Here is a 15775-nt window from a genome sequence, read left to right as displayed (position 1 = left end):
TCAGATTTATAACTATTTGTGCTCCAAAATGAAAAATAAGTGTCCAAAGTTCCCACAAAGGGCAATGAGTTCTTATCATAACATATGACCAAAGCCCAAATGAGCTGATGTGTATAAGAATTAATATTTCTGCACATACCTTTAAGTTCATTCTTTCAGTCTCTCTGAACATCATTTTTCTTCGCTGTAAACAAGAAAAATAAAGAGTTCCCCTGCTGCTCAAAGGGTGGTCAGGAGGAGACAATGAAGCAATGAAAAGTACTTGGTACATTTTCTGGCAATGTGTCTGAGAAGCCTGGAAATACTCATTATCATTCACTTCTTGGTTGTTTCTGTTTTTCTAACAGCATTGGGATCCCAGAACAATACAATACACTTTGTGACTGAGTTCATCCTCCTGGGTTTCAGTAACCAGGGGGAGATGCAAGCTTTCTTCTTCTCCTCAATTCTGATACTCTACCTCCTGACCTTGCTGGGGAATGGAGCTATTGTTTGTGCTGTGAAATGGGATCGGAGGCTCCACACTCCCATGTACATCTTCCTGGGAAACTTTGCCTTTTTAGAGATATGGTATGTTTCTTCCACCATCCCAAATATGCTGGTCAATATCCTCTCTGAGAATAAGGCCATCTCCTTCTCTGCCTGCTTCCTCCAATTCTATTTCTTTTTTTCACTTGGTACAACAGAGTGTTTCTTCTTATCAGTTATGGCTTATGATCGATACCTGGCTATCTGTCGACCGTTGCACTACCCTTCCATCATGACTAGGAAGTTCTGTGTAATCCTGATCTGTGTCTGCTGGGTGAGTGGATTCCTCTGCTATCCAGTCCCAATTGTCCTCATCTCCCAACTTCCTTTCTGTGGACCGAACATCATTGACCACTTTGTGTGTGACCCAGGACCGTTGTTTGCGCTGTCCTGCGTCCCTGCTCCTTCCACCGAGCTGCTCTGTTATACCTTCAATTCAATGATTATCTTCGGGCCCTTCCTCTCCATCTTGGGATCCTACACTCTAGTTCTCAGAGCTGTGCTTCGTGTTCCTTCTGGTGCAGGACGAACTAAAGCTTTCTCTACATGTGGATCCCACTTAGTGGTGGTGTCTTTATTCTATGGGACTCTTATGGTGATGTATGTGAGCCCAACATCAGGGAATCCAGCAGGGATGCAGAAGATTGTCACGCTGATTTACTCAGCCTTGACCCCCCTCTTAAATCCCCTCATCTATAGTCTCCGAAACAAAGACATGAAAAACGCCCTAAAGAAAGTCCTGGGACTAACAACTATCCAAAACTGAGACAGTTTTGATGAAGAAGTCATGGGTTGCTTTTTATATTAACATGTTCAAAATTATTTTTATTATACAGGTTAGCACTTTAGCTTAGTTTAGTTTCCACATAAGTGATGAACTTGGCTTTCTGTGTCTGGCTCATTTATCTTAACATGATATTCCCCAATGACAATTCCCCAATTTGTCCATTTGTTACAAGTGATAGGATTTTATTCTTCATCATGGAGAAATCATCCCGTATAATTTTTTTTCTATTCATCCATTGACATTGACAGGCACCTAGACTGATTCCATACCTTAGCTGTCATAGATAGTGCCACTAGCATCTCTTTCGTACATTGGCTTTCATTCTTTTGGGTATTTATCTAGTAGTGGTGTAGCTGGATCTTATAGCAGTTCTAGTTTTTTAAGAATTTCCACACTGTTTTCTGTACTGGGTATACCAATACATTCCAAATGGGTTACTTGTAACTTATGTGTAATAGCAATAAAAAAACTGCTTCTTGTAAGTGTACGCTGACCCACATTGAAACAGAGGAAGAGACTCATCTTTCACAGTTCCTTAACAGTTCAAGTTCAACTCGTTGATGACAAATGCTCAATAATAAAGCTTTGTAAGTATGTGTGGCCTTACTGAGTAATTACATGATGTTAACATATACCTAAACAGTATGTGTATTTATGTTATATTCTTACTCTATGATATATATTTGAACCTTTACTGCATCAATTGCATGCTTATCTGAAGCTTCTTACTGCAATCTTTCATAGTCATAAAATAAAATTTTTTAGATGAGTAAAAAACACCACATGTGTGCACACACATGCAGCACTACATATGTGTATGTGTACTATGTATACTTATATGTGTGTATATATGTGTATATATATATGTATATACACACATACATATATATATATGCCATAGTTTGAGGTGGCCTTTCTCACCAAGGTCACAAGATAGCCACACCTCTATTCTTTTTTTTTAACCTTTATTCTTTATACCTCCTTCTCTTAGAGATAAAATAAAAACTTTTCTTCCTGTCACAACTCACAAGACTGCATCATTCCTCATCTCTCCCGCTGATCACCACAGAAGCCTTGCACTTCATGATCAGGCTTCTGATTTTATCTCAACACATTTGCTTCCAATTGGAGTGGTCTGATGATTTATTGTTTTATTTTATTCTGTGTGTATGAGTGTTTTGCCTACATGTATATGTTATACTACATGAGGGCCTGGTGTCCAAGGAGGAGAGAAGAAGGCATTGGATACCATGACACTGGAATTGCAGATGGTTATGAGCTGCCGTGTGGATGCTGGGAATTAAACCCTGGTCCTCTGCAAGAACATCAAGGGTTTTTAACTGCTGAGCCATCTCTCCAGCCCCTGCAACTGGGGTCTATATTTGTAGTGCTTCCTCCCCATGTCAATTTGACAATTCCAATATAACAAGTAACAGGAAATAAAATAAGCTATAATACTTTCATTTAATTCCCAAGTCAGACAGAGAGAAGCCTGTGCCTCCCAGAAATATACAGTGAAAAGTTTCAGGTAAAAGTATTCAAACAAAATTAGGCCAAGAACAAGTTTCAGTTTTGTAACCAAAACTTATACTAAATCAGAAAGGTTATCAGCTGAAGTGGTTTACCTGAAATCAGAGAGTAGAACTTAGTTATGTTACAATCTGGAGCACAAAAAGTCGGGCCTCCATCACTGAGAAAGGAGATACCTAGCATTTCCATTAAAACATGTCTGGCAGCAGTGCTCAGGGGGCATGGTCATTTGAGGATAATATTCTTTTAATTCTGTTTTATATTTAAAATTGCAAATTGTACTTCATTTTTTTTCTCTTTCACAACTAGATTTTATTGGTTGAGGAACAGAGTTCAGACATTTCAGTTCTTAACACGTGTGCCTAGACTCTGAAGAGTCATATACTGTGTTCACATACCAAACTCTGAAGAGTCATACATTGTGTTCCTGTATCCAAATGAAGAGCTACATATTGATTCTCTTTGAACTTATTCCAGTGATGTTCCAGCCTCAAACTTGGCAAGTTTTTCTTAAGCCCTCAAGTAACAATCAAATACTCAATTCCACCAAGTCACAATTTTATGCCACATGCAGTACATACTCAAAATTCCTATCGTTCACAGCTCATGATTACAAGTGTTAGGAAAATGGTCTGCCATGACCAAAGATATTACAGTTCCGACAGGACAAGGACCACAGAGTGGTTTTTCAGAAAACGGTTCTACTAGAAACATGAGGCCAGCTATAACTGAAAATATTCCAGACACAAATACAGGACTGAAACTCCAAGTTGCTGTTTGGTATGCTTTGTATTGTAGGATATAAAACTAGCCCCCTCTACAGGATGTTGTGGTGACCCCCAAGACAGTCTTAGCGTCTCCTGATTCAGTATTCTGCTATTCTCTGGTTTACAAAAAGAAAAAAAAAAACAGCAAATGTTTTACTTTTTTAAAAACTCATATACACTTAAAAAGGGGTGAGGGGATTCCCCCACTTTTTAAAAATGTTTCTAGAGCTACTAAAAACTCGCATTTAAAAAAATGTTAATAAAAATGTTCCTCGGCCATGAACTGTGGACTGGTGGCTGTGGAGCCCCCTTGGGACTGGACTAGGCCCTCTGGACACAGAAGATGGTTGTTTGGCATGAATTGTTTGGAGGGCACCCAGACAGGGGGATCGTGATCTGTCCCTGGTGCATGGGCAGGCTTCTGGAAATCTGGTGCCTGTGGTGTGACACCTTTGACAGCCTTGGTGCAGTGGAAAGGGGCTTGGACCTGCCTAGGCTCAGTGTGCTGGGCTCTGCTGACTCCCCATGGGAGACCTCGATTTGGGGGATGTGGGGATGAGGGGTGGCTTGGGAAACAGGGCTGGGAGGTGGGAGGAGGGAGGAGGAGGTCTATGGATAGCATGAGGAGTGAGTATAATATTTCTTAATAAAGGGAAAAAAAGACTAAAAAAATGTTCCTCTGGATTGTACAAGAAGGGAGGCAGGAATCGCTGACAGACACGGTGATGATTAGTGGAACCTGGCTCCTTTCTCTTCAGGGGCTGGACTCTGGTTTTCAGTCTCTCCATTTTCTGCAGGCAGATCTGTAGTTCGCTGTCAGCCGCTTCAGCCTGTTTGTCCTTTCTTTGCTCCTCTCTTTCTTTTGTTTGCACGTTTTGGTCTGATAATCTACCCTCCCCCACGACCTTTTTCCGCTTCACATCCACCTTGGCAGGGGTGTGCTTGACTGACAGCCTTGCAGAGTGGTACCTGGGCTCCCCCTTCAGCACTCCATCAGCGCTGACCTTCCCCTGGGTATTGTGGCGCCCGGCGCCCCGGTACCCGGTGGGAGGTGCATGAGATGCTGAACCTGTCACTGAGCTGCCCTGTCTAGCTGCCTGCCACAGTACCAACTACTGCTACAAATTATACTTCTAATCCATCATACTGAACCTTGCCTTTCAGTGTAAAATAGGCTCTTCAGAATGACATTAGGGGTCAGTAAGTGCCTCAGTGGGTAAAGGTGCCTGCTGGTAAGTCTGACAACCTGAGTTTGATCCATGAGGTGGATCTACATGGTGAAAGGAGAGGACCAACTCCCACAAGTGTCACCTGACTTCTACATCACACCTTGGCACATACACACACACACACACACACACACACACACACACATACACATATATATGTATATATATATGTATGTATATATATGTATGTATATGTATAAATTCAATGACCAAAAATTAAAAGTTGAAATAAGCTTATTTTAAAAAAAGAAAGAAAGAAGAAAAAAGAAAAGAAAAATGATAGTGGTCTCCATCTGTTGCAAAGGAAAGTCTCCTTGATGAGAAGCAAGGACTACTCTTAACTGTGGGTATAAGGACAGATATTTAGAATGTAGTTAGGGATGATACTGGTTTAGTAATATAGTGGTAGTTGTAGGTTCTTCCCTAAGATCCGTGATTTCACTAGCCCTGGGTAGTTGACTGGATTTCCTATAGTAGGTATGATTGCCCCTCTTGTTGAGCAGATCTGAAGTACAACTGGAGAGCTGTCGGTTCCCAACAAGGTATGTGTGTCGCTACTGTACCACACCCTTAGGGTTGTTGTGCCACGCTGGTTGTTGTGGTTCATAGGCGTCAGAGCTGGGTAGGGCTGTTGGTTGTTTCCTTCCTTTGGAAGCTCAAGTTGTACCTTCTGGTAGTATAAAAGTATAAGCCACTAAGGGATGCTGAGAGTGGAAGAAGCAGTGTTCCCCCAGGAAGAGGGCACCATTGAGTTACATGAAATCAAATGGTCATCCCTAAAACCATACATAAAAGTAAACTACATAGACTAATCAGATTGTATTTATGTACTTAGGAGTGCATATGTGCATGTGTGTGTGCATGTGTGTAACAACATTTAATGAAAAATGAGGCCATGAATTTGAGAAAGAGCAAGGAAGGATATATGAAAAGGTTTGAAGGGAGGAAAGGCAAGGAGCAAATGATATAATCTTAAAAACTAAAAGAAACAATTTAAAAAAAATAAAATATTATAAAGAAATGTTTAAAAGAAAGGTGATTTAATTGGACATGCTACATATCTCATGACAAACTTAAGGAGGCCATGGATCTGTGGCACATTAGCTTTAATAATCCCTGTAGATCAATTTATCAAAAACATTAATGAAACTCCATGACAAGAAGCAAAGAGGTCCCTAAGGACAACAGGAAAAATAATAGGTTCATTTGAAGAGAGAGCTGAGAAATCTCAACAGTGGACAACATAGGGCATAAATTGGGACCAACACATAATCTTCACACAGTGAGAGACAGAACACTACAGTCTTGTAGTGCAGAAGAAGCAAAATCAGGAGTGTATGAAGTGCTTATGCACAGCCTCCATGTTTGATCCAGGAAAGGAGAGAGACTTTGTGGCCTTATACAGACTCCAGGATGACCTCGTGCCTGGCAGGTATTAATGCCGTTGTGCATGACAGGTGAGCCTGCTCGCTACTGCGTCTGTCCATTCAATATGCTCAAAAGGCTGTCAGAGAATATCAGCTTGTCTTTCTGCTCAAAACTAAAAGAAAAAAATTATTCAGAATGTTTAGGTCATCATGGAATGTGCCCACTCCAAAGCCAATGTGCTGAACAGTAACATTCATTCACAGGTCTTCCCCTCATGTGGCCAAGGCAGAAGGGAAGAAAAGCCTTTTAACTATGTGTGTGCAGAATAGTGAGGGAAGAGCTCCACGCACTGAAAGGGAAACCAATAGGGATCAGGATTTGGTGTTACTGATTTCCTTTCTCAGTTCCCCCTCATCTGTTGCACTGCTCAGTAGGAAAGGATCTGGGTGTGATGGGGCATCCTTCTAATCACAGCACTGGAAAGGGAACAAAGGGCTCTTGAGTTCGAGGCCAGTCTGAGCCTATGGGGGGGGGGGGTCACATTTGGAAATAGAGACCATTTCCTTGACAAGGAAGAAAATGAAGATGAGGAGAAGGAAGAGAAGGTGCTTGTGGCGGTAAGATCAAATCAGTGTTGATGAAGACTAAGAATTCACATAGAACTTCCTGATAAGCATGGGCAGGGGAGCCTTTTGTATTAAATGGGCAGTTATCTGTGAAGTTTCTCTGCCATCCTTTCCTATGACTAACATTTTATCTGCACATGTTGGTCTGTTGTTTTTAACGTCAACAAAAGTAGTCTATAGCTGATATTCATGATTATAATATATATTCATGCTTATTCAGACTTATATATTTTGATTGGAGATCAAAATCTATGACCCTGAGTTCAGGGCCATTTTGCTGCTGCATCATTCCAGGTAAAGGGACTGACTACTCGGAGTTCTGTTGAGGAGAGGTTTCTCACAGGGAAAGGTGCAGAATGGGTAGTGTTTCTGTAGTGGAGAGCCATCCTTTCTTGATGTCTTACCGAAATGAGCATCAATACAGGTTGGTTTAATTCTTAGTAATTATCTTAGTTTTAAAAACTTAGAATTTCAGCCAGGCGGTGGTGGCGCACGCCTTTAATCCCAGCACTCGGGAGGCAGAGCCAGGTGGATCTCTGTGAGTTCGAGGCCAACCTGGGCTACAGAGTGAGTTCCAGGAAAGGCGCAACAGCAAAACCCTGTCTTGAAAAAAAAAAAAAAACTTAAAATTTCTTCCTTCATCTTTCTCTTCATAGCTTCTTGTCCAAAACTAGGGCAGCTATGTTGCTCAGCTGGGACCACTCATTCACTTGGGCTGTTACTAATTTGTTGCTCCTGTGACAGCTACAATCACAATTATATTCAGCTTTACCTATTATCATTTCAGCAATAGTCTTATTCTATTTTATTATGTTCAACTATAAATGCTACATACACCATTTCTATTAAAATATGTATAATGCAAACTCTGCTTTTATTAATCAAAAAGTTAAAAGTATTTTGTTCAGCCAGGCATGGTGCTCTTGACTGTATCTACCACTCAGAAAGCTAAAACAGGAAGACTGAAGGCTCAAAAGATTGCCTAGGAGGTTACATAGAGAGTTTCGGGCCAGCCGGAACTATATATAATAAAACCTTAGCTTTAAAACGTAATTTTAAAAGATTCTGTTTCTATGCTAAGGCTGCCCTTGTGCTCCCTCTCCCTCTCCCCCTCCCTCTCTCTCTCTCTCTCTCTCTCTCTCTCTCTCTCTCTCTCTCTCTCTCTCTCTGTGCCCTTTGATTCTTTTTCTTTCTTTCTTTTTTCAGTTTCTTTGTTTGACTTTGTTAGCACAGTATAGATAAGGAAATTCAGGGCCTCCCACACATTAGACAAACACTTGGCTACCTGCATCCCCAGCTTGATTCTTAAAATTATTTTTCCTGGAAACTATGACAATAGAGAAGGGTTCAGAGGATGAACTGAGAAAGGGAAGTAAAAAACCACAGAATTCTATTATCTGTGCATATAACTGTGTCATAATAAAACATCTTATTTTGTATAATTAACTTATAAAAAAAGAAGGCAAACATCTATGTTCTGGAGAAAATGGGTACATTTTGGAATGTGAGTAAATTATATTTAGAAACAACTATTTTCATTTCTGTACCCTATTTTTTTGTATTGGACGTATTTTAAGTGAACTGAGGTAAGCTCTGAATAATAAACTTTAAGAAAAATTCTGGAACTAATAAAAAGTGCTATAGGGGAAAAATCACATAAATGTTCCCATACACTCTCAAATACTATGTCCATTTTTAATATAACACTTTTAAATGTATAAGAAGAATGATAAATTGCCACATGAAATTAAATGAAGTAAATAATAGTGGCTTTTTATTGCTAAAAACAGAGAAATACTTATACAGCTGTAAATTGGCTATCATAATACAAATATTTTTAAGCAGGAAAAAGCAAACTGCATAAAAATTATTTATGATTGTTGACTTTCTTCTCCTGTTACTCCAAAGAGTATTTTTGGAAAGAGCTCCAAAAATAATCTGAATTAATGTCAAATTATAAACCATTTAAATTTATACAAACTCTATTGAAAATAATGGCATGCATGTCCTCACATATGGAGGTAACGGCACTTTGGTTGCCTCTGAACATTCATGGAAACTAAGCCAGCATAAAGCAAATCATTTTTACCCTTATTTCAATATTCTTATTTTGTTTATTTGTACCTGTTTTTCTGGTGCTGGGGATCAAACCTGGGGCCTTTTGCTAAGAAAGTTTTATATCACTAAGCTAGCAAAGATTAAATTTAATTGATCTTTCTCTACTGCTACAGAAAACTCACAAAACTTAGAATTCATTTTTGGAGCCAAAGAGCACATTCGAAAATAGAATAGGATTTGTTCAAGGCTTATTTTTAAATCTCCAATGTATTTGCCTGCATGAGTCAAACTCCTAAATCCCAAGAAGAGCCTCAGGATGTTTCATGAACAAAGTAAATCATTACTATCTATCTTCTCCCCACAGTCCGGCGATCATGAATAAGTCACAGGCATCCACAGTGACATATTTTGTCCTATTGGGATTTCCTGGTCCCTGGAAGATTCAAATCACACTTTTCTCACTGATTCTGCTGGTCTACATGATAACTTTGACTGGGAATATGGCCATCATTTGTGCAGTAAAGTGGAACCACAAACTCCATACCCCTATGTATATGTTCCTGGCCAACTTCTCCTTCCTAGAAATCTGGTATGTGACCTGCACTGTCCCCAACATGCTGGTCAACTTTCTTTCCAAAACTAAGATTATGTCCTTCTCTGGCTGCTTTACCCAGTTCTACTTCTTCTTCTCCCTGGGCACAACAGAGTGTTTCTTCCTCTGTGCCATGGCATATGATCGGTACCTAGCCATCTGCTACCCATTGCACTATCCTTCCGTCATGACTAGGCAATTCTGCAGTGTTCTGGTTTCCCTCTCTTGGATCATTGGTTTCCTCGGACATTTGATTCCCATTTTTTTCATTTCTCAATTGTCTTTCTGTGGCCCCAACATCATTGATCATTTTCTGTGTGATGTGGACCCGCTAATGGCACTGTCTTGTACACCTACACCCATCATAAAGCATGTATTCTATTCTATAAGTACTCTTATCATTGTCCTAACCGGTTTATACATCCTTGGATCCTATACCCTGGTGCTCAGAGCTGTTCTTCAGGTCCCTTCTTCAGACGGACGACAAAAGGCTTTCTCAACCTGTGGATCCCACCTGCTGGTAGTGTCTCTGTTCTATGGAACCATAATGGTGATGTATGTGATTCCCACATCCAGCAACTCAGTTGCAATGCAAAAAATTATCACACTGATATACTCTGTGGTGACACCTGCTTTAAATCCTTTTATCTATAGCCTCCGTAACAAGGACATGAAATATGCCCTCTATCATGTCTTCTGTGGGAAGAGGATCATGCAAAACTCATAAATACTGTTTCTATACCCAACTCTGGGGAACCCAATGCTTCCAAGGGAACCTTGACACATGTAACATATACTCACACAGACAAACACACACATATATAAATAAAAATAAAAATGAATCTTTTTTCTTTAATCTGAGCAGGGCATAGTGCTGCATACCTTTAATCTCAGTGGCTTGGGAGGCAGAGGTGGGTAGATCTCTGTGAGTTCAGGGCCAGCTGGTTGAGAGTGAAGCCCTGTCTCAAAAGAACAACAAAAATGTCAAGGCTGGAGAGACAGCTCATCAGGTGTGGAGTGGAGGCAGCCTGAGTCTAAAAGACAAATCCACGTGTGCTACAAAGGGTGGAGTCAAAGAAGTGACTCAAGCACGTTGTTGAGCCCAGAGGATTGTGGGTGATTCCCAGATATTGGACATTGAGTTATTTACACTTTTGGAGTTTGGTTTTGCTTTGTTCATATTGTGGCTATGCCCTGGTTCTTCCTTCTTGAAGTAAGAAAGTATTCACTTATTTTTTTTGTTTTACAGAAACCCACAGTTGAGAAGCTGAATTTTTAAGGAGATTTTAGATTTTAAGGAGACTTTGGATTTTTAAAGAGACTGAATTTTGAAGTGTTTGAATTTGTAAAGACTGTGGGACTTTTAAAGTTTGTAAAAATGTTTTATGTTGTGATATTGATATTAATTGTGATCTTGGGGATGAACAAGAAAGGAAAGGTTCTGACTTAACAGTGACATGTTTGACTCTTCTTCCTCTGGAACCATAAAACCCAAATGAACATTTTATTCCATACATTTTGGCAGTCGTGGTGGAGATTTTGTTGTTGTTGTTGTTGTTGTTGTTGTTGTTGTTGTTGTTCTCTTTCCCCTTGTATTGAAAATAGATTATTTTCTTATACGATATATCCTGGTTACAGTTTCCTCTTTCTCTGTCTCTCCTGGATCCTCCCCATCTCCCCTACCTCTGGATCTACTCCCTCTCTGTCTCTCATTAGAAAACAATAGGCATCTAAGAGATAACAACAAAACATAAAAATGAAATATAATAAGATAAAACAAAAATCATCACAATGAAGTTGGACAAGGCAAGCCAACAGAAGGAAAAGAGCCTCAAGAGAAGGCACAGAAATCAGAGACCTACTCATTCACACACTCTAAAGTCCCACAGAAATACTAAATTGAAAGCTATAATACATGTGCAGAGGACCTGGTGAAGACCCATGTAGGCCCTGTGCTTGCTGCTCTATTCTGTAAGTTTACATGAACTTTGCTCAATTGATTTAGAGGGTCTTGTTCCCCTGGTGTCTGCCATCCCTTCCAGCTCTTGCACTCTTTCTGCCTCCTCTTCCACAGGGTTCCCTGACCTCTGGGGAGAGGGATTTGATGAAGACATTCTATTTAGAGCTGTGTATGTCATGGTCTCTCTCTTCCTTTGCATAGTGTCTGTCTGTGGGTCTCTGTATTTGTTCCCACCTGCTATGGGAGGAAGCTTCTCTGGTGATGACTGAATAAGACATTGATCTATGAGTATAACAGAATTTCAATAGGAGTCATTTTATCACTACTTTTTTTAAGACTAGTAATATTTGGTTTTACCCTAGGTCCCTGGGCTATCTAGTCTCTAGATCTTGGTCATCCAAGCAGTGTTGGGTATGGGTTCTATCTCTTGGAGTGAGCCTTAAATCAAATCAGACATAGATAACTCCCACAAGCTTTGTGCGACCATTGTCCTAGTGTATTTTTCAGGCAGGATAGCATTGTAGATGAAAGATTTTATGGATGGGTTGCTGTTTTTTTTCTCTTTTGATAGCCTACAGAGTACCTTCCCATACCAAAGGCACTAGAACACAGAGGTGAAGGGTCTATGTAGGCACCAGCTAGACCTCTGTATGTTCAATGAGTTATGTGGGTATTGTCTTCAGCAATGGGACCTTGAAGTCAGTTTTTGGAAAGCAATTTATTGTCTTGGCAACAGCCTGGGTTATTTGGAGATTTCCATGAGACCCCTTCGGCCAACAACTCAATTGGATGTAACCTAGTCCTAGTACTAGAAGCTTCATTGGATGACAAGAGATGACCAGTTGGGACTCTGTCTCCCTCATTATTTGGAGACTTCATTAGGATCACCTTCATATATTTTGGGAAGTTTCCACTGCTCTAGGTTTCCATAGCATCCCAATTTCCCTCATTTCTAGCTGTCTGTCTCCACATTCCCTCCCTCAACTCCATCTCCCCACCTGCTCCTCCTGTTCCCATCACCCCTGCCCCCAGTCCACCCATAAAATGTGTTCTATTTTCCTCTCCCAGAGAGATTCATGTGTGTCCCCCTCCAAATCCCTATACCTAACTGTCATTGTCCATGTCAGAGGAGCAACAGATGGCAGTTCGGGAAACCAACCCACCAGGAAGCAGAGCTCTGACAGGTGAATCTTGGATAGGCAAGGCCCCAAGAGCCTCAGCCCCAGGATGTCTCTTGCTACTGCTGTGTCTTTGCATGTTTGCCACTGCCATTTTTCTCTGGTATTTTGTATGGTGTGAATGGGCATGGGGAGATCCCCGCTGCCTTTAATGTAGTCTTGGAAGTATCCTGTTCTACTGGGCATTTTTACTTGTGGAGTATTATGAGGATGATTTTCTCCTAAACTGTACTGTTTAACTGAAACAATGATTTTATACAATAATAGTGTCAACTTAAATAGAATTTTGATGATTGAGGGTTTTTAATAAACATAGTAAGGGATATGATAGAGGTTAGTTTGGTGGGAAAATTAACATAGTTAAAGATAGGATAAAATATTGCCCCTGCCTCTGATAAAGCAGAGGCTGCAAAGGATAAAAAATAAAATAAGGAGTCGTATAAACTGTGGCTTAAGTTAATGATTAAGGGAAACAATTGTGTCCCAGTAGCACAACTAGCTTAAATTCTTTTAATATTAATGTTGGGAGATGTGTTCACAGGTTGCAGAGTGCATCATAGCTGAAACAAAGCTTTGAAAATGACTTAAGGTTAGATTAAGATGTTTCTGTTAATAACTTTGAGGTGAAAAACCCAAAGAAACAATCTAAAGTTTTAGAAAGGCACGTAGTTGAGTGAGGGACCCAGTGAGGTCAGGGAACAAGAACAATGACAGCCTGACTACTGACTGATGGCCGAAGTACCTTTTAGGGTTGGTTGGTGATCAAAGGTAATGGTTAATTCCTTGCACCCATTTCTGCTCTCAGCTTCCTGATATAAAAAAAACTGTTGATGAGTGGGTATGCACCCTGAGGATTTCAAGTAGAGATGATTGGTTGTTTTTCATATATAAAAGTTTAGATGTGGGATTCTTTTAAGATTCCTTATAAGGTTTCCTTTTAAGATAAGTAATTGATTGATTCTTTCTTTGTAACTGCAAAATGCAGCCTACCAATAAAAGAACTGGCTGAGAAAAATATTCTGCTTGCTCACATAATCCATAACAAGTTACTTAGATGTAAATGTATGCCTTGGGATGACTGTTTAATCATGTAAGGAAAATGGGAAACATGTTTTCGACCTGTATCCACTGCAATCATTCACTTGAAAAATAGAATGTAATCACATTGTAATTTTTATATTACCTGAAAGATTTTGCTGGGGTATATAAGCTGTACGGAAAAATAAAGTTAGTTAGAAGGAAAACATCAAGAGAGACAGAAGGAAAACATCTAGAAAAAAAATAAAGAACTGAGACAGAAAATGATAGAAAGACCTTAAGAGTGTGTGTGTCTGCGTGTCTGTGTGTGTGTGTGCCTGTGTCTGTCTGTGTGTGTGTGTGTGTGTGTGTGTGTGTGTGTGTTTTCCCTTTTTCACTAGCCCTAGAGAGTTAAGTTTAGCCCACCACCTCCATACCCACTGGCCCCAGAGAATTAAGTTTTACTCCCTCAGATAGAAAAGTCAAAGGTCTGCCAACTCCGTAGGCTCCCCTTCAAGTCCTGTGCTTCTGGAGACTGCTCCTCATGGCTGCAATTCCTAACCTCTCTGGGTCTATGGATTGTAACTTGATTATCATTATTTAATGGCTAATATCCACATATAAGTGAATACAGAGCATATTTATCTTTCTGTGTCCAAGTTACCTCACTCAAGATGATTTTTTATAGTTCCATTCATTTGCCTACAAATTTCATAATGTCATTTTTTGAGTAATAATACTGCATTGTGCAAATGTACCACTTTTTCTTTATCCATTCTTTAGCAGAGGGACAGCTAGGGTGTTTCCAATTTCTGGCTACTATAAATAGAACAGCACCTGAGTAATAATACTGCGTTGTGCAAATGTACCACATTTTCTTTATCCATTCTTCTGCGGAGGGATGGCTAAGGTGTTTCCAATTTCTGGCTACTATGAATAGAACATCAGTGAACATGAGTATCCTTGTGGTAAAATGAGGCATCCTTTGAGTATATGTTCACAAACGGTATAGCTGAATCTTGAAGTAAATCAATTCCCATCTTTCTGAGGACTTGTCACACTGATTTTAATAGAGACTTACGAATTTGCACTCCCATCAGCAATGGAGGAGTGTTCCCCTTATTTCACATCCTCTACAGCATGAGCTGTCACTTGTTTATTGATCACAGCCATTCTGACAGGTGTAAAATGAAATCTCAAAGTAGTTTTAATTTGCATTTCCCTGATGGCTTAGGATGTTGAACATTTAAGTGTTTCTCAGCCATTTGAGTTTCTCCTATTGAGAATTCTGTTTAGATCTGTACCCCTTTTTTTTTCATTTTTCTTTATTAAGAAATTTTCTACTCACTCTACATACCACCCACAGATCCCACTTCCTCCCTCCTCCCATCTCCCAGCCCTCTCTCCCAAGCCACCCCACGTCACCACATCCCCCAAATCAAGGTCTCCCATGGGGAGTCAGCAGAGCCCAGCACACTGAGTCTAGGCAGGTCCAAGCCCCTTCCCACTTACCAAGGCTGCACAAAGCGCCACACCACAGGCACCAGATTCCCAAAAGCCTGCCTATGCACCAGGGACGGATTCCAATCCCGCTGCCTGGGTGCTCCCCAAACAGTTCAAGCCAAACAACCATCTTCTGTATCCAGAGGGCCTAGTCCAGTCCCGTGGGGGCTTCACAGCCACTAGTCTACAGTTCATGGGCCTCCAATAGTGTGGCCAGTCATCTCTGCACATCTTCCCATCATGATCTCGACGTTCCCACCTGCAGAATCCCTCCTTTCTCTTATCAGTTGGATTCCCGGAGCTCAGCCCGGTGCCTGGCCATGGATCTCTGCATCTGCCTCCATCAGTCACTGGACAAAGGCTCTATGATGATAGAGTATTCGCTAGACCAGTCACCAGAGTAGACTAGTGCAGGCACCCTCTGGACCACTGCCAGCAGTCCAAGGTGGTGTCATCCTTGTGGGTTCCTGAGAGCCTCCCCAGAACCTTGCCTCTTCCTTTTCCCATGATGTCCTCATCTATCATGGTATCTTCTTCCCTGCCCGCCCACTCTGTCCCTGTTCCAGCTCGAACCTCCCATTTCCCTATGTTCTCATTCCCCACTCCTTGCCCTCTGCCAACCCCCCACACCC

The 15775-nt window shown here is 40.7% G+C and overlaps 2 protein-coding genes across 2 annotated transcripts; both read left to right on the top strand.

Moving 5' to 3' along the window:
- Positions 1–280: 280 nt before the first annotated feature.
- Positions 281–1294, top strand: LOC131919035 (olfactory receptor 11H6). The gene has a single exon (XM_059273099.1). It carries the CDS (start codon positions 281–283, stop codon positions 1292–1294), a length of 1014 nt encoding a protein of 337 aa, XP_059129082.1.
- Positions 1295–9267: 7973 nt separating this feature from the next.
- Positions 9268–10212, top strand: LOC131920061 (olfactory receptor 11H7-like). Its single transcript, XM_059274479.1, has one exon. It carries the CDS (start codon positions 9268–9270, stop codon positions 10210–10212), a length of 945 nt encoding a protein of 314 aa, XP_059130462.1.
- Positions 10213–15775: the final 5563 nt, after the last annotated feature.

The sequence above is a fragment of the Peromyscus eremicus genome, chromosome 9, assembly GCF_949786415.1.
Source record: "Peromyscus eremicus chromosome 9, PerEre_H2_v1, whole genome shotgun sequence".
NCBI classification, from domain to species: domain Eukaryota; kingdom Metazoa; phylum Chordata; class Mammalia; order Rodentia; family Cricetidae; genus Peromyscus; species Peromyscus eremicus.
Note: the sequence above shows the minus strand (reverse complement) of the source record. Positions and strands in the feature narration are given on the sequence as shown.

Excerpts from the sequence above, each read along its gene's own strand:
- LOC131919035 (XM_059273099.1), top strand. The coding sequence starts at position 281 with ATGTGTCTGAGAAGCCTGGAAATACTCATTATCATTCACTTCTTGGTT.
- LOC131920061 (XM_059274479.1), top strand. The coding sequence starts at position 9,268 with ATGAATAAGTCACAGGCATCCACAGTGACATATTTTGTCCTATTGGGA.